Below are 23124 nucleotides of genomic sequence, written 5' to 3'. Positions count from 1 at the left end.
TTCTGATACCCGATTACCACCTGATTGTGAGATTGCCATCTAGTGGTGGAATACGCACGACATGACTAAGACTTAGATGAATGTTACTGGTCTCATCTCTCTGGCTCAAAATAGTGTGTCTAATTCTGTCCACCCTAAGCATGCCAGTTTCAACTAGTGAACACCCAAGGCATTTGCACTGTCTGAAGCAATGCAGAGCTTTTCTTGGTTCAGATACATCTTAGGAATGTTCACAGGACCACCGAAGTTAGAGTCAGACACACCATCCTTGACCTGGGGAGTGTCTAAGTTAGTGACCTATGAATACATATACTTCTAAGCACACCACTGGCAAGCATCTGATGGTTGGCAGTAAGAATGTGATTCATCTGCTGTGTTTTGATACTCAGCATTCTTCTAATTGGGTTTCATGGGTATACCCGGTTGCCTGGCAGGGAAGAGATTGAATTGTTTTGTTTTGTTGTCTGCAGCATCAATGGTACCCCACCGGAAGAGTGACTTGTCCAAGGTTGTGGTCAGTGCTCTCTTCACAGGGGCCTGTGTATCCCTTATCAGTGCCTGTGTGGCAGGTAAGTGTCCCAGCTGTCTCAGAATAACTGATTTAACCATCTGTCTCACATGTGCATGGAAAAGGCTCCAAATCTACAGTGTTCTCAATTTATACCCAGAGAATTAAGAGCCTTAAGGAACATGTGTAAAATCTTCCCCTTAGCATCTCTGTCTCCTTTATCCAGGAATCCTCTATGTCCCCAGGGGAGCAGAAACTGACTGTGTCTCCTTCCTAAACATGAGTTTCACCAACCGAACCTATGAGACCTACGTGTGCTGCAGAGAGCTCTTTCAAAGGTGAGTGAGCACTGGATCCCTGCTTGAGTCTCCTCTTTTATGCTCTCTTTCACTCAGGAATTTCTGGGATTGGAGAAAAGTAAGATCTTGAGGGTAATCACATGGATATTGAAGAGAACATATAAGAAGGGGGATAGATATCTGTGGTGGTCTAGATCTCTCTTCTTTTCTATTATTAGATGCATACTCACTGTTAGCTCTAGCATGGGCAAATCATCAGTTTTACAAATGACAATACCCTGTATTGATGGGGTACTGAAAAGTGGAGGGGTAGCAGAAGAAGTAAGGGAGGGTGGTTTCCCTGATCAAAAGTGAAGTATTTATTGTGATTTGAATATAGATAGGTTGTAGGTGAAGGTTGACAATGGTCCTGAGTGGCCCAAAACTTAAGAGCTTCTTCAGACAGAAATGAAGACTGAGAGAGATAAAGTTGAGTTGATAAAATCATGATGCATTCAGGTACATTCAGGCATGTAAAAATGAACTTGTTTACCAATTACTGGGATATTATTAGAATAGTTTTCTGGTTCTTTGTGTAAGGAATTCAGAGGTCACCAGTCCATCTTAAGATGAAAGTGAAAAAAAGCTGGATAGTCTGAAAAATCAGTAACTCTTCATGGATGTAAGAAACACAAGGCAAACTGCTGACCCTAAGATTGGAGCGACAGGCAAACACAGGGAGTCATGGTTTACTGGAGTCACAGAAACCTGTGCAGGGGCAGGAAAACCTGAAACTGCGGTTGCTGAAACCTCAGGGTGGACAAGTCTGAGTGTTAAAAACTCTGAGGGGACCCACTTATCAGGGGGAAACCCCACACTTTTGGAAGTTTTACCTCTTGGAACTAGACTAGGTTCTCATAGTAAATATCAGACAAAACCCCCCTCATGCTTCTGGCAGGTGGAGGGGAAAAGGAACTATTTTGAAATACACCGAAAACAAAGCACTCTGTTTTTTTAAAACAAGACCTGCCTTTAGGAAAAACGAATTAACCAAAACCTAACCACCTGGGGTATTATCAGAGTCCGCCTGACCTAGAAGAAGAAAGAGACCCAACTTCAGCCCACTCTAGCCATCCTGTCCCATTCAAGGAGGGAGGAAAGACTTGTGAAGACACTTGTGAAGTTTAGAGGCACAGGCTAACTAAAAGGCTGAGACCTGACCACAGGACAATAGAATGCCTCCCCTCACCAACATCTCACCATTACATTGCTAAGGTCTATTTACAGCTGTTCCTTTTATGGGTGTTATGTCTAGTTATCAAGAAGAAATTATGAAACACACTAAAAGGCAAAAAACACAATTTGAGGAGACAGAGCAAGCATCAAAACCAGACATGGCAGAGATTTACAAATTATCAGAGTGGGAATTTTAAACAGCTATGATTAACATGGACCTTCCCTAGTGACTCAATGATAAAGAATCCACCTGCCCGTGTAGGAGACACGGGTTCCCACCCTGGATTGGGAAGATCCCTGGAGAAGGAAATGCCAGCCTACTCCAGGGTTTTTGCCTGGGAAATTCCATGGAGAGAGGAGCCTGGAGGGCTACAGTCCGCGGGGTCACAAAAGAGTTGGACATGACTTAGTGACTAAACAACAATGATTACTACACTGAGGGCTCTAATGGATAAAGTAGGCAGCGTGCAAGAACAGATGAGCAATGGAAGTACAGAGATAAAGGAATCCTAAGAAAGAACCAAAAGGAAATGCTGCAGATCAAAAACACTGTAACATAAGTGAAGAATGCCTTTGAATAGCTTATTAGTAGACTAAGCACATCTGAGAAAAGCACTTCTAGCTTGAAGATATATCAGCAGAAATCTTCAAAACTGAAAAGCAAAGAGAACAAAGACTGGAAAAAAACTAGAATAGAACATTCAAGGATTATGGGACAACTTCAAAAGATGTAACATACATGTAATATGAATACCAAAAGGAGAAGAAGAAATGTTTGAAACAATTATGACTGAGAATTTCCCCAAATTAATGTCAAGCACCAAATCACAGATTTGGGAACCTCAGAGAACATCAAGCAGGATAAATGCCAAGAGAACTATACTTAAACATATCATTTTCAAATGATAGAAAATCTAAGACAAAGAAAGAATACCAAAAGAAGTCAGTTGAAAACTAAAGGGAGTATATCATAAGCTAAAAGAACTAGTTACAGGACCCAGAAAGGAAAGAACTGAGGAACTAGAATGTTCTGCAAAAGCAAAAGGTGTTTGCACCTGTACTGATATATGGGTGAATAAAGAGAGTTCTGGAAGATGAGGCTAAAAGATCTTATAAGGCCTTCTATGAAGTGCTAAGAAATTTAGATTTAAAAAAAAAAAAGAAATTTAGATTTGGACTTACAGAATTCTGAACACATGCTGAGATGTTTTTTCAAAAGATCATGTTGGGTAGCCATTTGGATGTCGGGGAGACCAATAAACACATTGCTGTAATACTCTCAAGTAGGAGATGATGGGAGCTGATACTAAGTAGTTGTGAGGATGAAGATGCATTAGACCGAGGAGAATCAGTAGGGTTGTTTATTGAAGGGAAGAAGAGGGTAAGGAAGAAAAAGGAGTCTCAAATGTCTGTACCCTTTCTGGCTCGGGCAAGTAGATCTAAGGGCTGCCATTTATTAACTGACAAGAAGGGGATTGATTCTGGGAATGGGAGGAAAGGGGAGAGATTATGGCTTAATGCAGGTAAATATGTTGACTTAGAAGTACCTGTGGAAACGTCATGTGAAGCGACTTAGGTCTGGAAATCAGGAGAGAAATAAGAACTGGAGATAGATTTGGAAGTCGTCATTAAGTATGTGATCTTACATATGTTCACTATACAAGTAGAGGCTTGGGTACTAGCTCCTTAACAGGTAGCTATGCTAGGTGAACAGATATTACCCTACTGGGTTTGGAGGTTTTCACCAGAGAAGGCAACCAATATCTTCTGAAAAAATAATCTTTTTGTTGCACTGATAAAGATGAATCATAATCTAGATAGATCATTGGTCTGGCATAGTTATGATTCCTCTGTTCTTGTGGCAGTTCAGTAGATGTCATTGTAGGCATAATCTGAAGTAAATGAATACGGTGAAAATTGCTAATTTTTGTTTAATGATGAGTACATCACTGAACCTCACTAAAGGATTAATAGAATACTCTTTCCTGCTCATTTCTGCCCTCAGAAATGAACTGACTTTTTGCCTAAAGTCACTTACTGAGCATCATTAGTATCTAGAATCTGAAAGAGAATGTTTTTGTCCAGTTCATTCATAGTAAATATTTGGAGTGACTCCAGACCAAGATGACAACAAAGGAGTCTTGAATTTCCCTTTTCCTATGTATGCACCAAGTGTACAGCTACACATGGAATAATTCCAATAAAAATCAAGAAACTAGCTGAATGACTCCTATGACTGAGAAAATACCTACACTGAACTGGGTAGGAAAGGCCGAGACATACTCTCATCATAAACTGCACCCCTGGCAGAGCACCATGTAATGGAAAGGAACTCCCAACTCTAAACGTCCCCCTAAGCAGTGAAGGGTTTAGACTGCACATCTATGGCCCCAGGGTTTAAGGCTCCACTCTGCCTACCTCCCTAACCCTTCATGTTTACCCGTGTAGGAGAATGAAACTGAACTCCTGTCTTATATCATATATAAAAGTCAACTCAGAATTGATTAAAGACTTGAACATAAGACCTGAAACCTTGAAAATCCTTGCAGAAAACTTAGACAGCCCTGGACATTGGTCTTAGTAATGATTTTTTTTTTAATAAAATTTTAAAAATTGTAGTATATATGCTTGCTTTACAGTGCTGTGTTAGTCTGCTGTACAGCAAAGTGAATCAGCTGTATGTATACATGTATTTCCTCTGTCTTCAATCTCCCTCCCGCCCCGCCCCCATCCCACCCCGCTAGGTCATTGCAGAGCGCTGATCTGCGTTCCCTGTGCTACGCAGCAGCCTCCCACTGGCTGTCTCAGGCGTGTGTGTATAGTGTAGATGCGTCAGTGCTGCTGTCTCAGTCAGTCCCACCCTCCGCTTTCCCTGCTGTGTCCACGAGTCCGTTCTCTATGTCTCTGTCTCTATTCCTGCCCTGCAAATATGTTCATCAGTATCATTTTCTAGATTAACATGTGATATTTGTTTTTCTGACTGATTTCACTCAGCATGACAGACTCTAGGTTCATCCATGTAACTACAATTGACCCAATTTTGTTCCTTTTTCTGCCTGAGTAATATTCCACTGGGAGCTTCCTTGGTGGCTCTGTGTGGTAAAGAATCTGTGGGCCAGGGCAGGAGCCACAGGTGACACTGGTTCAATCTGTCCGTGGGCTCTCAGAAGAATCAGATGTGACTTAGCAACCAGAACAACAGCAGCAGTATTCCATTGTATATATGTATCCCATCTTCTGTTGATGGACATCTAGATTGCTTCCATGCCCTGGCTTTTTGTAAATAGTGCTGCAATGAGCAGTGGGGTACATGTATCTTTTTGAATTAATGATTTTCTCAGGGTATATGCCTAGTAGTGGGATTGTTGGGTCATATGGTAGTTCTATTTTTAATTTTTTTAAGGAACCTCTGCATGTTCTCCTTAGTGGCTGTATCAATTTATGTTCCCACCAACAGTGCATGAGGGTTTCCTTTTCTCCACCCACTCTTCAGCATTTATTGTTTATAGATTTTTTGATGATGGCCATTCTGACTAGTTTGAGGTGTTAACGTGCTGTGGTTTTGATTTGTATTTCTCTAATAATTAGTGATGTTGAGCATCTCTTCATGTGTTTGTTGGCCATTTGTATACCTTCTTTGGAGAAATGTCTGTTTAGATCTTTCATCCATTTTTTGATTGGGTTGTTTGTTAGTTTGATATTGAGCTATATGAGCTGCGTGTATATTTTGGAGATTAATCCTTTGTCAGTTGTTTCATTTGCAAATATTTCTCTGAGGGTTGTCTTTTCATCTTGTTTAGTTTTCCTTTGCTGTGCAAAACTTTTAAGTTTAATTATTTCACATTTATTTCTGTTTTTATTTTCATTATTCTAGGAGGTGGGTCAAAAAGTATCTTGCAGTGATTTATGTCAAAGAGTGTTCTACCTATGTTTTCTGTAAGAGTTTTATAGTATCTGGCCTTACATTTAGGTCTTTGATCCATTTTGAGTTTATTTTTGAGAATGGTGTTAGGAAATGTTCTAATTTCATCCTTTTATATGTAGCTGTCCAGTTTTGCCAGCACCGCTTATTGAAGAGGCTGTCTTTTCTCCATTGTGTTTTCTTACCTCCTTTGTCAAAGATAAGGTGACCATAGGTGTGTGGATTTATTTCTGGAGCTTTCTGTCCTGTTCCATTGATCTGTACTTCTGTTTTTGTTAGTAATGGTTTTTTTTTGTTTTTTTTTTTTATTTGAAACCAAAAGCGAAAGCAACAAAAACAAAAAAGAGCCAACTGGGACTTCATCAAACTAAAAAAGCATCTGCACAGCAAAAAAATAAATAAATAAAGAAAGAAAGGTCAACTAACAAAATGGGAGAAAATATTTGCAAAACACATATCCAGTAAGGAATTAATATACAAAATATACAAGGAACTTATATAGATTGATAGCAACCACCCCCAAATAATCCAATTTAAAAATGAGCAGAGGAATTGAATAGACATTTTTCCAAAAAAGTCACTCAAATGGTCAATGGCCAGCAGGTACATGAAAAGGTGCTTGATGTCACCAACTAGCAAGGAAATACAAATAAAACCAAAATGAGGTATCACCTTACACCTATTAGGGTGGCTGTCATAAAGAAGACAAATGACAACAAATGCTGGCAAGGATGTGGAGAAACGGAAACCCTTTTACACAGTTTGTAGAATCGTAAAATGGTACATACAGTTGCTTGGAGGTTCCTGAAGAAACTAAAAATAGAACTGTACCATATTATCCAGAAATCTCATTTCTGGATATATATCCAAAGGAAGCAAAGCCATTATCTGTACTCCCATGTTCATTGCAGCATTATTATGGTTCCTGTTGTCGCCATGGTATTGAAACGACCTGTGTGTCCACTAACAGATGGATGGATAAGTAAAATGTTGTAGAAGTACAAAGCGGAATGTTATCATCCTTAAAAAAGAAGGAAATCCTGGTATTTGCAACAATGTGGATGAACAGTTACACTAAGCGAATTAAGCCAGAAAAAGACAAATGCTGCATTGTCTCACTCATATGTGAAATCTAAAAAAAAAGAAAAATTGCACATACAGAATGGTGGTTGCCTGTGCCTAGTGGCTGGGGGGATAGGGAGAAGCTGGTATAATAGTACAAACTTTCAGATATAAGATGACTAGATCTGAGAATTTAATGTATCTCATGGTGACTATAGTTAATAATACTGTATCATATAATTGAAATTTGCTAAGAGAGTAGAACTTGTGTTCTCATCATGCACACACAAAAGTAAATATGTGAGGTGATGGATGTGTTAATTAACTCAATGTTGGGATCCTTTCACAATATATGCATATGTCAACTCATCACACTGTACACTTTCTGTATATTAACAACTTTATTTGTTAATTATACCTCAGTAAAGCTGAAACACACATACATATACAACCAAGCCTGAGCTGTTTTCTTTTTTTCCAAACTTTAAACTTTTTATTTTGTATTGGAGTATAGCCTATTAACAGTATTGTGGCAGTTTCAGGTGAACAGGGAAAGGACTCAGCCATACATGTACATGTATCCATTCTCCCCCAAACCCTCCTCCCATCCAGACTGGTACATAACTTTGAGCAGAGTTCCATGTGCTATACAATAGGTTTTTGCTGGTTATGCATTTTAAATATAGTGGTGTATACATGACCTTCCCAGTGTTTTCCTTTCTTAAGAGGGAAGTGGTTTGGAATATCATCTCACTTTTTTGAATAAATTCAATTCTAAATCACATTACAAAGCATAAATTTTCCTTCAGTGATGTTTGGAAAGGACTATGGTTAGGAATTGGAATTGGGCACAGAAGCAGACACATTGTATAGGGTTTCTTGCTAGTACTATCTTGGGCATGAATAAAAAATACACTTAAATCTGTCCTACTTTCTTGGTCATTGTGATTGGATTCATTAATAGGCTTCTGTTTTTGTTTTCACCTGCTTGGTAGAACTTACTGATACATCTTGTTGCATTGTTTTTATCTGACCCACTGTGTATCTCTCTGGTTTTTCATTCCAGTACTTCTCTGAATGGGACCTACAACCCTCCTTCTTTTTCTGGTCCCTGGGAAGATAAAGAATTCAGTGCTATTGCGCTTTATAACTGCTGTGATCTCTACACCAGTGCTGTCTGTGTCTAAAGCTGGTTCATTTCCGTAAAAGTCCTAATCTGGATGGCTTTTTGATGGCAAAGGTATTTATGTACTCAGAGTTCTTATTCCTATAACTCATGCACCTTGATCTTTAACAGTAAACATAAAATTTTCATTTTGGTTCACTATATGTCAGTAATGAAAATTAGCACTCATTTTTCCATTATTTAGCTGAACCAAGCAAGAAATTTCATATGGGCTCTGTTTAAACCTAGAGTCAAAATAAATACTACCATATCAAAAAATATCTTACAAACCTTGCTTCTAGTTGCCATCTTAAGAATTATATGATGTAGTATGCTTTAAATGTGATTTGGCATGTAATGTGTACTGAGGTAAAAAGCTGTATTTCTTGGAGTTCTGTGGATGAACTGGGTTTATGGTACTAAAGGTATACATGAAATTTACATGAATATTGAATGATAAGATTTTTCTGGTTGTCACACATTTGTAAACCTGAAAACTCCTTAAAATCATTACATAGTAATATTTCCTATATGCAGACTTACAAGGAATGTCTGTTTCTTAGAGGCCCTTGTTTTGTTTTAGTATTCTGCTTTAGTGCCATTTTGCTTCAAGTTTACTGACTCTTCTAAAATGATGGTTTGCAAGGGAGATGACACTTTTTCCTTCCAGAGGACATTTGTCATTGTCTTGAGGTATAATTAATTGTCACAACTGGGGGGATGCTACTGATGTCTTCTATTGCGTAGAGGCCAGAAATGCTGCTAAACATTCTAGTGTGCACGGGTCAGCCTCCACAACAAAGAATTCTCTGGCCCCAAATGTCAACAGTGCTCAAGTTGAGACACTCTGACTTAGAATATTTCTTATATCTAATATTATTTATAATATTATAGCCTTAAGGAAGAGTTTCAGAAGAATGTAGGAGTTCCTCAAAAAGTTAAACATAAAATAACCATATGGCCCCACAATTCTATTCCTTGGTATACCCAAAAGAATTGAACACGTGTGTTCAAACAAGTACATGCACATGCATGCCCACAGTAGCGCTATTCACAATAGTCAAAAGGAAACAGTCCAAATGTCTATCAGCAGTTGAATGGATAAACAAATAGTGTTATGTACATACAATGGAATTTTATCCAGTCATAAAAATCATGAAGTACTGATATATCGTACATGGATGAACCTAGAAAACATTATGCTAAGACAAAGAAGCCAGACACAAAGGCTTATTATTATATCATTCTATTTTGTATGATTCCCTTTATATGAAATATTCAGCATAGATAGATCCATGGAGACAGAACACAGATTGGTGGTTGCCAAGGGGAGGTGGGGGGAGGAGGAGCAGGGATTTACTGCTTAACGAGTATGCGGTTTTACTGTGGAATGATGGAAATGTTTTGGAACTAGATAGAAATGGTGGTTACACAACATTGTGAATGTACTAAATGTCACTGGTTTGTTAACTTTCAAATGGATAATTTTATATTATGTGAATTTCCCCTCAATAAATTATATATATGTGTGTGTATATATATGTATGTAAATAAATATAAATACCATTTGTAACTCCCCTTAGCGAATCTGCCTTCTTCCACTTCACAATTATCTGAGCTCAGAACCTCTTGGCCTTCCTTCTTGTCTCCGTTCTTATCTTCTCTTCCTTATTTTTTGTAAGTACCAGACCACCTTACCTGTCTCCTGAGAAACCTGTACGAGAGTTAAGAAGCATCAGTTAGAACTGGACATAGAACAAGGACTGGTTCAAAATTGGGAAAGAAGTATGACAAAGTTGTATGTTACTCTGCTTATTTAGCTTCTCTACAGAGTACATCCTGCGAAATGCTGGGCTGGATGAAGCACAAGCTAAAATCAAGATTGCTGGGAGAAATATCAACAACCTCAGATATGCAAATGATACCACTAATGGCAGAAAGTGAAGAGGAACTAAAGAGCCTCTTGATGAGGGTGAAAGAGGAGAGTGAAAAATCTGGCTTAAAACTCAACATTCAAAAAACGAAAATCATGGCTACTATCATTACCATTTAAGAAGCTGAATTCACAACCAGGGATTTACTGCATTCTGTGCCAAATTTAGTTCACACAAGGAAGGGTCTGGGATGGAGGGCTCTCTTTATCTTCTTTCAGGGGTTCAGTTCCGTTCAGTCGCTCAGTCGTGTCCGACTCTCTGCGACCCCATGAATTGCAGCACGCCAGGCCTCCCTGTCCATCACAAACTCCCGGAGTTTACTCAAACTCATGCCGGCTTTCTCATTCTGTCTCCTGTTTGAAGTGAATTTGATCTACACTCTGGCACGTAAGAGGGCTGCGCTGTAACAGCAGTAAGTGTGACAACACCATCAGCAGAAGAGTCTCACAAGCAGGAAGAACGAACAGGAAAAGTGAGGACTGAATGGGATTGGGACAAATGCAATGCCGCCTCTTGAGGCCGAGAGGCACTCTCACAGTAGCGCAGCAGTGACCAGGGGTCACAAAGAGTCGGACACGACTGAGTGACTGAACTGAACTGATGAAGGTGGAAGCAGGTTGGGCGGGCCCAAGTTGTGTGTGAAGTGCTGGTCAACCCTGAGGCACAAGGCAGGGACCAGTTGCTCTTGGGCTCTGTCCTGGGGGGTGGTGGGGTGTGCAAACATGCCTACTTGGTGTTCTGGGAGATGCCATGGAGCACATGCTTGACAATTTTCACAACCGTCTCCCAGCTTCCATCCCCAGTTAAGGAGCCCCAGGCAGAGAGGAGAGAGGAGGCTGAGGAAGGGTGGGCAAGAGAAAAGATCGGGAGGACCCAGGTTGTGTGTGAAGTGCTGGTCAACCCTGAGGCACAAGGCAGGGACCAGTTGCTCTTGGGCTCTGTCCTGGGGGGTGGTGGGGTGTGCAAACATGCCTACTTGGTATTCTGGGAGATGCCACGGAGCACATGCTTGACAGCTTCCATCCCCAGTTAAGGAGCCCCAGGCAGAGAGGAGAGAGGAGGCTGAGAAAGGGTGGGCAAGAGAAAAGATCGGGAGGACCAGGAGAAATGGAGGTTATGGAAGGGGCTGGTTAGGATGTGGAAATGAGGAAAGGAGAGTGGCAGAATGGGTCACCCAAAGAGTAGAATCTGTTCTCTCAAACACTGTACCGTAAAGCCTCCATTGTGTATATCATTCCACCGCCTGCCATTTAAATTTTTTTGTGTGTGCATCTTTCTAGATCAGTACACATGGATCTACCTCATTCATTTTCTTGGCTACCTGGTATACCATGTAAGGAGGTACCCTATTTGTGGACATTTAGGTTGACTTATATTTGACCAATTATTTCTAAAGGCCTAACTGAGTAGGACTATGACTTAGTTACCGAACAGCAACAACAGCTGAGGTAGACAGTTTGTGTTTGACTCCCACTTCTGAATCTCCTTTGCATGCCTGACCTACTCTTGGTGAGTCTTTGCCTAAGGTATTGGTTGTCAAACATTTAAACATTTAAATATTCCCATATTCTGTGGGAATAACTGACTTTTAAGACAGGAAGGAAAAGATTAGGAGCCAGAAGATCTGGATTCAGAGGCCTGGCCTGAGTCCCTTTCAAGTCCTATACAAGTTCTTAATATCTGAAAAGCCCAACTTCCAATTCTGCTTAATGAAGATGATGATAATCATATCCACTTTATAAATTGCTAGAAATTTTGAAATAATAATGTATATTAAAAAACTACATAAGAAGTGAAAGTATAAGGATCTTAAATGCAGAGCATTTGCTCCTTTGTACATGAACATTTGCTTGGCATTTATCAGGCTTCTGGCATTGCTTAATGAGATTGGTGTGTACCCTCCCCCAAACCCTCCCCCTGCTCCCCGCCCCCCATTTAATTCCTAAAACAATCCTTTAAGAAAGTTACTGTTGTTATCACAGTTTTCCAAAGGAGGAAATACACACTTAGATTGAGTTGCTCCCTAGAGTCACATAGTAAGTGAAAGAATCATGATTTGATCCCAGAGTCTCAAACACTATGTCTATTTTCATCCTATCCCAGCCCTCCCTACCTTCCTTACCTCTCTAATCTAGTACCTCAGGGTCCACCAGTTTAACTCAGATGATCTCAGCAGCTTCTAAAGTATTAATATTTATTATTTCTGAAAGACTTGTGTGCCCATCATATCCTGCTGTGTGGCATCCTTTGTATTTTTGTCTTATTTTGCTATTTGTCTTTTTGTTGTCATCTATTACAGCACGTATAAAAATGGTTATTATAAAAACCTCAAGGTTTTTGACAAGTCTCTCAAAACAGAATTGTCTTTACTTTTTCATCTCTTTGAATATGGAGTTCCATGATGTCAGAGACTAAGTCTGTTTATTTGTTACCAAAGCTCTAGGAGCTAGCATTATTCTAGCAAAATGAAACAAACAAGCAAGCAAAAAATGCATTTAATGTTTGTTGAGACAAAAAAGATGAAGCTCCAAGGGTTTTGGCCTGGATACCTAGGGGCCAAACACAGGGAGAGAAAGTGTCTGTTATATGAAAGAACATACATAAAGCCCTTATACTGCCTGGTACAGTGTTGTTATTTTTGCAATATGTATAATATATATGTATATTATATATGTATAATAGGTTTGGCAAGGGTATGGGTAGCAGGTAGAAAGTGAAATCAAAAGAAAATAAAAATGGAGCAGAATGATGCTGGTTAGTTTGTGAATAGATGTCCAGTGAGGAATTTACAGGGAGAAAACTTCAAAGGTCATTTAGGAACAGGGATACTTAATATTTAACCCCACAAACTTTGCCCCCAAATCTGTAGTAAAAATCTGCTCTATATACGATCTGGTGCCAGTGGTATTTTGATCACTTCAAGAATCCAGATGGTATCTAGTACAAATGGTGTGGTATAAGCATTTGAGTCAGCAGAGAGAGAGCAATCATCAGGAGTAAAACAGAGCTGTAAATTATAAGGAGAGAAATAGTCCAAGGAAGCTCAGAAACATTGGAAACAATGCTGGGTTTTCTCATTTTATATAGGATGGGAGTTCAAGACCATTTCTATTAAATTGTGGCAATTGGGGTATTCTCCAGTAGGCTGGAGGACTTTTGAGATACCAAGACAGTGTAACCTTAAGTTACACTGCTGTGATTATTCTCTGTAAGTTGTGTTTATGTTATGTCCTCCTGGACTGTGAAATTTCACAGCTGGACTGTGAAATTTTGCATCTAGAGAGGAGAACTGAGTTGAGTTTGTATGGCATATTTCTGCTTATGAATTTCTTTTTTTTTTTTTTAACGAGTTCATTGGAACTAACAAAACTTTTTGTGGTATGTATGATACATCACTCTTCTCCCTTCTATTTTAAAACAAGGAAACTCAGGCACAGAGAGGTTAAGCACACTTGCCCTTGGTTACAGAGCTAGCAAGTACCTCAGCCAGCATAGTTTAGTGAAAAGACATAGTGTAATAAGGCTCTTCACTATATGGGTGACATTTAGCTTTCCAATCTCTTTTTTTTCCTGTCTTTAAAAAAAATTGAGATACAGTTGATTTGCAATATTATATTTTAGGTGTTTTAGGTGTATAACATAGTGATTCAAAATTTTTATACTTTATACTCCACATATGGTTAATAGAAAATATTGGCTGGGACTTCCCTTGTGGTTCAGTGGCTAAGAATCTGCCTGCCAATGCAGGGGGCGTGGGTTTGATCTCTGGTCTGGAAACTAAGATCCCACATACCGCAGGACAACTGAGTCCACGTCCTGCAACTGCTGAGCCTGCACTCCCTAAAGCCCGTGCTCCACAGCAAGGTAAGTAAGCCACCATAAGAAGGAGCCTGGGTACTGCAACTAGAGAGTAAGCCCTTGCTTGGCACCACTAGAGAAAGACTGTGAGTAGCAATAAAGACCCAGCACAGCCAAAAATAAAAAAATCAGTAAATAACAAGTAAACATTGGCTATATTCCTTGTATATAATATATCCTTGTAGCTTATTCACTTTATGCATCGTAGTTTGTACCTTTTAATGGCCGGTCCCTATCCTGTCCCTCCCCCTACTAGTTTATTCTCTATATCTTTGAGTCCTTTTCTTTTTGTTATATTCACTAGTTTGTTTTATTTTTTAGAGTCTATGTGTAAGTGATAACATTCAGTATTTGTCTTTCTCTGTCAGACTTATTTCACTAAGCATGATACCCTCCAGGTCCATCCATGTTGTTGCAAATGGCAAAATTTCACTTTTTTAAAAATAGCTGAGTAGAAATTCATCCAATCTCCTTCTTACCACTGTCTCATGCCACTCATCCATGTACACAGTGACCACAGAGATCTACAGGCTTTCCCTAAGAAATCTATAGCTCAGTGACTTTGAAAGAGGTACCTCTAAACTCTCAGAGCCACTGTTCTCACAGTCATACTAATGAAGATTAATGACTTCATTACAGGGTTGTTGTGGGGATTAAATTTCCTAACTTTAAGGCCTCGAAACACAGAGATGTTTAAGGAATGTTCTCTCCTTGATTCCCTGACTTTATTTCTCTTTCCTGTCTTTCAACTTTAAGTTCAATACTTTCTGCATAACTCTACCACATGTTTCTTATATCTCTCTGCAACTTCAATGGCACCTGGCTTCATGTCCTGTGCGTGCCCCAACTCCTCTCCTGAGGCCAAAGGTAGTCTCAGAAGGATGGGGCAAAGGACTATGTTAGTTCTGGCTGGTAGTTACTGAGGGTGGCTTGAGGGTACCACATTTAAGGTACAAGACCAAAGATCAGAAATGATGGCGCCAAAGCTGTTTTCAGGTAATGGAGGTGATGTAGATCCAGGAACAGGGGCAACTAGGCCATCAAAAGGTTTCAAACAAGTACCAGACACTCACGATAAACACTTGTTATCATCACTAAGAAAAGCATGATTTAGGAAATTTATTAGAAACCACCCGTGTTACAACTTACATTTTTTATTAGATCATAACTTCTATCAGTTTTTATTTTTAAAAGTTCAACTCTTATATCCAGAAGAATAAACGCATATTTTATGAAAGCCCCAAATTCACTTTTGACTGTTTCAAGGCTCATGTCTATCACATTCATCACATAGATTTACCTTGACTATAAAAATACTTTCCATATATTTTAAGCAGGAATCAAAACAGAATATTGAAGCCATTTTTAACACATAGAACAGCAATTTCTTTGCTGAAATCATATTTCCATTTGTCAAGAGCTGTTGTTCCATCAAGGGAAGCAAGCATTATGTCCATGGCAGTGAGTGTCTCATAAAGAAAATATAGGGAAGGAAGCCCTCTTTTCCACAGCGACAAGACTTAAGATTTGAATTAATCATTAAGTGAAGGATATTTATTTATGATTAACCAAGCTTAGAGGATCATGTAGCAAATTTCCCAAAGAAAGTATTATCCTTCAGATATTCAATTGACATTTGAGGTCTCCTGTATTCATGGTTTCAGAAGCAAATTTATGACTCCATGAATGGGCAAATTATCCTTCAGCTACATGGCTATGATTTATAAACAAAACAAAAAAACCAATTTATTTCCTTAGTGGATTTCAGAGACAAGTTAAATGTTTAAAATAATTTTTTAAGGTGGTGAAACAATGAAAAGCATTATTGCTAGTTATATTTTTTTTAAAGGTAAGATACTCAGCTGCATTGCATAGCTCTGTGTTGCCTGGTCAGTGGCTACCACTGTTGTCAATTTGTTGCAAATCCATTTGACTGCTTGACTGTCCCCCGCTTCCGTGGACCACTGCCCATGGCGTTGTTGAACCACTCAGATGTGTCTGTATCAGAGTGATGACTGAGTCCCATGGTGCCTAACAAAGGCTTAGAGAAGAGGGAGGGACTGGAGGAGGATGTTCATAGCAGTGTACAGATCACAAGACAATCATACACTAAAGTTTCACTTAATTACTATTAATAAGAATAGCTAACATTTGCTGAGTGCATACTGAATGCCAGGCACTGGGGTATTACTTGACTGAGTTCTCACAGAAACCCTATCAGTTATCCTACAGTCATAAAGCAACAGCCCCTGCTCCCGTCTAGCCCCCACAAACTGAGGGTTCCCCACAGGTAGTACTGACTGAGAGGAAGAACTGAAGAACCTGGAATTTGGCTAGAATGGACTGCAGAGGCTCTGGCTTCCCAAGAAGGTACCTGGGAGGGGTGGGGTGGGGGTTGAGTAATATAATCCAGACGTATATGGGAGTTCTGTCTGGGGATGGATGAAACTTAGCCCATGAGAGACAGGAGATGAAATGAGTCAGCATTGCTCACTCTTTCTCCTGTGTGATGGGCTGTTCTAAGAAATAGTGACTTCATAAGTGCTCCCTCCCTGGAGACATGATGCCATGGTTAGCTTCAGCTTTGCAGTGAAGCTATGGCCATCTTGGTAACACATCCTTTATGTTGTTTTCACTTTTTCCCTACCTCACTTCTTTGTTCTCTTACACTTTCTTCCTTAGAATTCCACCCATCAACAAAGCTTCAGTACATAATCTTCTGCTTCAAGCTTTGTTTTCTTAGGACTCTATGTTAAAAAGCACTAATACTAGAACTGTTTTGTTAATTTTTAAAAATCGTTTGGTCACACCACATGGCACATGGGACCTTAGTTCCCGACCAGGGATCAAACCTGTGCCCCCTGTGTTGGGAGCAGGGAGTCTTAACCACTGCACTGTCAGAGAAGTCCAGTGGCACTTCAGAGAATCGGTGGGAACAGGATGACTTTGGTAAACCTCACACGTGAAATGACATGCACAAGGACTTACACTCTTTTGGTAGGAGTTTGGGGCCAAGGTGTCAGGGATGGGGAGCAAGAGAAAAATGAGGTAACAACAAGCTTATACATCAGCTAGAACCGATGATCAAGTTTTGAGGTTCTTTAGAAAGGTGTGGTTTTAGAAAAGAAAGTCCCATATCTGTGAAAAACTTTAAGAAACTATATTCCAGAATTGAGGGGGAAATGTAGCTGTAGAGCTGAAGAACAGACCACTCTTTCTGTCCCTTTCTTCTCTGCCTCTGTGTAGTCTTTGGACCCCAAAGACCGCCATCAGAAGTCTAAGTGATCACCATCAATGACTGCATCATTGGGAGGACATTTTCACAGAGGGTACTGGGAGGGGAAGTGATAGCCAAGGGTCTAAACAAGGTGTTGTTGATGGAGCAAGAGAACGCGACTACTCTGGAGTTCTGCTTCTATATCTCTAATCCCAGGCAGTGTGGAGTAGAGGAAATAAACCCAGACTTTAGTTAGGTGACCTGGGACTTTAAATCCTAACTCTGCCACCTGCCGGTGACATCGGTTTTGTCCATAAGAAAATTGTGATAATACCTCCCCCGCAAGGTGGCTGTGAGGATAAGGAGTAACATCCCATCTTTGCAGTGCCTGGGAGAAAGTACTGAAGAAGAGGTAACTTATTTTTTCCTGTTTTAACATTCACTTGGATATACAAGCAACATCTCAAAGCCTAGTTTTGTTTCTTCCCAAAGCAGTCCCTCCTCCAGACCTGTCTCTTTGCATCAGTAGCTCTGTCATTCTTCTAGACATCCAGACTAAACACCTGTTGTATTGGATTTCTCCTCATTCTTCATCTGCCTAGTTGTAACCAGTCACAAGATCTTACCCTTTTCCTTTCCTTCTACCATCCTTGTCTGATAGCTCAGAATTTCCTACCAGGACAGTTGCTGTTGTCTTCTTAGTTCAGTTCAGTTCAGTTGCTCAGTCATGTCCAACTCTTTGCGACCCCATGGACTGCAGCATGCCAGGCTTCCCTGTCCATCACCAACTCCTGGAGCTTGCTCAAATTCATATCCATCTTCAACTCCTGGAGCTTGCTAAAACTTCATGTCCATCATGTTGTCTTCTGGCTGGTCTCAAATACCATTTTACTATGGCCACTTCTTTGTGCTACAGTCTTCATGGATCCTTGTTAGCTATGGAATGAAGTCTGAATTCTTATGTTTATTAAAACCTTTCACAATCTGGTCATATGGTTGCCGGATTGAGTAAATAAAAATACAAAGTGCCCAGTTTTTAGGTGAACAATCAATTTGAGGGGTTAAAGTATGTCACATGCAATATTGGGGATGTATTTATACTAAATACTTTTTTTTGCTGTTTATCTGAAATTTAAAAGAAATCAGTTCAGTCACTCAATGGTGTCTGACTCTGTGACCCTATGGACTGCAGCATGCCAGGCTTCCCTGTTCCTCACCAATTCCGGGAGCTTCCTCAAACTCAGGTCCGTTGAGTCCATGATGCCATCCAACCGTCTCATCCTCTGTCGTCCCCTTCTCCCCCTGCCTTCAATCTTTCTCAGCATCAGGACCTTTTCCAATGAGTCAGTTCTTCACATCAGGTGGCCAAAGTATTGGAGTTTCAGCCTCAGCATTAGTCCTTCCAATTGGCTTCTGGAAGACACTATAGGAGAAAGGTAGGCTACCTTGAAAATAGTTACTGATATTCAGACAATGTTCCTAAGGATCAAGTAGACTGGACCAAAAGAACACCACATTTAGGGTACCTGTGTTCTAAGAATTCAGTGGAAATTCCTCTGGGATTCATGTTTTGTCTTCCCTAAGGGACTAACTGTGCTTAGTCACTCAGTTGTGTCTGACTCTTTGCCACCCCGTGGACTATAGCCCACCAGGCTCCCCTGTCCATCCAGATTCTCCAGGCAAGAATGCTGGACTGGGTTGCTGTGCCCCCCTTCAGGAGATCTTCCCAACCCAGGTATCGAACCCAGGTTTCCCACATTGCAGGCGGATTCTTTACCATCTGAGCCACCAGGGAAGCCCAAGGAAACCCTAAAGAACCAAAGCACTTATTAAAAGTAAGAAAATGCCTACATACATGTTCTGGATCCACTACTCTGGAAGAGGCAGGTAAATAACCATATTACATGACCAATATGTTATCTCGGGGGCTTGCCTGGTGTTCAGACAGTAAAGAATCTGCCTGCAATGCAGGAAACCCGGGTTTGATCCTTGGGTTGGGAACATCCCCTGGAGAAGAGAATGGCTACCCACTGCAGTATTCTTGCATGGAGAATTCCATGGACAGACGAGCCTAGCATGCTACAGTCTGTGGGGTTGCAGAGTCGGACACGACTGAGCAGAATTTTTTTAATTGCTATATTTGGAGTTTACATTCCTCAGTGGATCAGTGTCTGGGCTGCTCTGGCTTTTGTCAGAAGCTTAACAGAAGTCATGTAGACATACATCACACTCCTTGCAGTGGTAGCAAAGTCACCAGTCATCGAGGCACAGATTTCAGAGAGCAACAACCTGAATGCACAGACAAGTTAAAAGTTCCTCTGTATGCAAGCAAGAATGATAATCAGGGCTGAATATGGGCAGCCCCAGATTAAAGAACACCAGCTACTCTTCAATATTCAAAAAACTAAGATCATGGCATATGGTCCCAGCACTTCATGGCAAATAGAGAATAAGTGGAAACAGTGACAGATTTTACTTTCTTGGGCTCCAAAATCACTATGGATGGTGAGTTCAGGCATGAAATTAAAAGACACTTGCTCCTTGGAAGAAAAGCTATGACAAGCCTAGATAGCATGTTAAAAAGGAGAGACATCACTTTGCCAACAAAGGTCTGTATAGTCAAAGCTGTGGTTTTTCCAGTAGTTATGTACAGATGTGAGAGTTGGACCATAAAGAAGGCTGAGTGCTGAAGAATTAATACCTTTGAATTGCGGTGCTGGAGAAGACTCTTGAGAGTCCCTGGGACAGCAGGGAGATCAAATCAGTCAATCCTAAAGGAAATGAACTCTGAATATTAGTTGGAAGGACTGATGCTGAAGCTCCAATACTTTGGCCACTTATGCTAAGAGACAGCTCATTGGAAAAAACCCTGATCCTGGGAAAGATTGCAGACAGGAGGAGAAGGGGGTGACAGAGGATGAGATGGTTGGATGGCATCACTAACTCAATGGACATGAGTTTGAGCAAACTCTGGGAGATAGCAAAGGACAGGGAAGACTGGCATGCTGCAGTTCATGGAGTCACAAATAGTCAAACACAACTTAGAGACTGAATAAGCTACTCTACTTATGGAACAACCCCAGAAGTATAAAGAGCAAGTTATTTTACTATGAGAACCTGAATTTGGAGAATTAAGTAGTCAACCATCAGGAAAACCTCAGGTTAACTGAACAGTGGGGACAAGTTTCTGTCATTGAGGAAAGTCCCTGCAAGAAAGCTATTGAAAAACCTCTGTACCCAGCAGAGCTCTGGGAACTCTGAGATGAGTTGCACTATCTGAGATTAATGAAAAAGGTATATGCTACTTACCATACCCAGAAGAATGTTTTTTACTGAACTCAGAGTTTCTGCAGCTGCTCTGCCCAATGTAACCTACATTAACCTGGCCATCCTCCAGCAAGATGGCGAAACAAACAATAAAAACATATGCTCCTTTCACTTAATCCCCAGAACTGTGTACTGCTATAATGTGGGTGAGTTTTCGGCCTGAAAGCTAGTTTTGTTTTGGCCTCAATCAGTGCCCCTGGAGTTTACTTTGTATGGAATATACTTTCCAGGTCCTTCCCAAGGTTCCCCAGTGCAGGGATGGCTTCTTAAATCAGCACAGGGAAAACTGCTTTATTGCTGCTGCTAAGTCACTTCAGTCATGTCCAACTCTGTGTGACCCCATAGACAGCAGCTCACCAGGCTCCCCAGTCCCTGGGATTCTCCAGGTAAGAATACTAGAGTGGGTTGCCATTTCCTTCTCCAATGCATGAAAGTGAAAAGTGAAAGTGAAGTCACTCAGTTGTGTCTGACTCCTAGCGACCCCCATGGCCTGCAGCCTACCAGACGCCTCTGTCCATGGGATTTTCCAAGCAAGAGTACTGGAGTGGGGTGCCACTGCCGTCTCTGGCTTTATCGCTAGTAACACACAAAGGTGACTCAGTTTTGTATTTGCAGATTACCACCCTGAGGTCATTTATGAACTTAACTATCTCATCATATAGACTTTTGATCCAGCCACCATAGCTGAATTAGGTTTTTTCCTGAATTAGTGTTTTTATTCCTTTATTATATTATTTAAATTTAAAAAAATTTTGTATTGGAGTACAACCGATTAACACACAATGTTGTGATAGTTTCAAGTGAACAGTGAAGGGACTCAGCCATACATATATATGTATCCATTCTCCCCCAAATTCCCCTCCCATCCAGGCTGCCATATAACATTGAGCGGGGTTCCCTGTGCTACACAATAAGACCTTGTTGATTATGCATTTTAAATATAGCAGTGTGTACATGTCCACCCCAAACTCCCTGTATTCCCTTATTATAATGAAAGCCAAGCCTCTTTGCTCTACAACTGTGATAGGAAATTATTAGTCTACATACAGCTGGCCTGCTAGAGACTGAAGGAAAGACAGGGTGATAACTATTTCTCTAAACTGAGTTCCTTGAAAGAATCAGTATTTGAGACATAGTGGTGGGTAGCAGATCAATCTCATCAGCCAAGAATTTCAGGATAAGAAAGCAGCGTGTGTTACGCTGACGTTGCACATTGACTCCTCATCTTTTGCTGTCTGCCTCAGTGATGGCTGCACCTGGAGCCTTTGCTGTATTGAAACTGATCTGCCTGGCAGTGGAAGAGTCCTAATCCAGGATAAAAAGTGGTAGAGGAAGTGGACAGTGGTAGCGGAAGAATGTAGAGTAGTTTCTACATTCCATTTTCACACTGATATCACATTATAATAAAAATATTCTTTCTTGACATTTTACCATGTTCATCTTTGGGTAGAGTATACTCTCTCATTACTTCTAGAATAATCTTTCTTATCAGACACCATGGACAGACACTTAGCCCTGAATTCTATTACTTTTTCCCCCCAAATTTGCCTGTATAGTGTATAGCAGTTTTCTCTAGCTGAGTTGTTCTCAGACCCACAAATCTTAAGTTTTCAGAAAATGTGCCGTAAAGATAATTTCTAACATTTACAATAGTGGGGCTCAGAACCTCTTGGCAACAGCTACCAATGGAGCATAACCCTATCCCATAGCAGCTGAGATTCTGGGGATTAAATTTCTCTGAATAAGCTTATAACTTATCAGTAGTTGTCCCAGTATAAGAATAAATATCTCTCTGGAAGAGAAGAATGGGCAGGAAATGAGTAACAGTATGTTTCTATACATAGCCAGCTCACAGAAGCACAAGTCACATCCATGCCAGCTTTATTGTGTTAACAATAAAATGTGGAGGAGAACAATAGAATCCCCTCCAGTGTAGTGTGGAAACCAACCCAGGGTTGGTGCCTAGAAATGAAAACGGAGCTATGGAAAACCATCATCTGAATTTTAACTCTTTTCTGTATTTCAGCCCCAGGCTGAAGGTGCTAATGAACACTAAAATTTCTGTAAGTAACTAGAGGTCAAAGAGAAAGAAAAAAATGGGAGGAGCCACAGACTTAATAGCCAGCCCTCTAGAACTGATAATAGATTCCTTTCCCCACTCCCAGAGAGTCAGCGACATCACTGGTCTCAGCAACATCACAGAATGATTTTCAAGTCCATAGTGTAAAGAAGACCAGCCTCCCCAGGCTGTCAGTAAAGAATAGAATCACTCTTGTTTCCCACCTCTTAGTCTGCATTTTTCTTAATTTTTTTCCCATGTAATTGGGATGATAGAAAGACCTTTGGCAGGAGGAACAGAACTTCTCACATCTACTTTCTCTTTATTATGGAAGGACTTGTTCTTTGTTGATTTACCAATCTTGGCCCCATCTGGGATCATGTGAGAAAACTCTAGTGAGCTAATAGGAACTCCCCACTTCCTTTTCCTCCTGTTAGCCCTTTGGAAGATTACAGTCTTAGAAATGGGAATATTTTGTTAGGGTCATAGTGAAGGCCCTAATGGAAGATTTGTTTCTATACAATGCAGAACATGAATACTGAATTTATTAAAATAATC

The 23124-nt window shown here is 40.4% G+C and overlaps 1 protein-coding gene across 2 annotated transcripts in view; it reads left to right on the top strand.

Annotated features, from left to right (window-relative positions):
- SLC28A2 (solute carrier family 28 member 2) overlaps nucleotides 1-9713 on the top strand; it is a 57211-nt gene extending 47498 nt beyond the window's left edge. For both annotated transcript variants that reach the window (XM_043472095.1, XM_043472093.1), the window contains exons 16-18: nucleotides 471-569; nucleotides 735-846; nucleotides 8073-9713. In XM_043472095.1, the coding sequence (XP_043328030.1) occupies nucleotides 471-569; nucleotides 735-846; nucleotides 8073-8193 (332 nt within the window). In that variant the 3' untranslated portion in view covers nucleotides 8194-9713. The remainder of the gene's footprint in view (nucleotides 1-470; nucleotides 570-734; nucleotides 847-8072) is intronic.
- The last annotated feature ends 13411 nt before the right edge of the window (nucleotides 9714-23124 follow it).

The sequence above is a fragment of the Cervus canadensis genome, chromosome 6 (genome assembly GCF_019320065.1).
Source record: "Cervus canadensis isolate Bull #8, Minnesota chromosome 6, ASM1932006v1, whole genome shotgun sequence".
Classification (NCBI taxonomy): Eukaryota; Metazoa; Chordata; class Mammalia; order Artiodactyla; family Cervidae; genus Cervus; species Cervus canadensis.
Note: the sequence above shows the minus strand (reverse complement) of the source record. Positions and strands in the feature narration are given on the sequence as shown.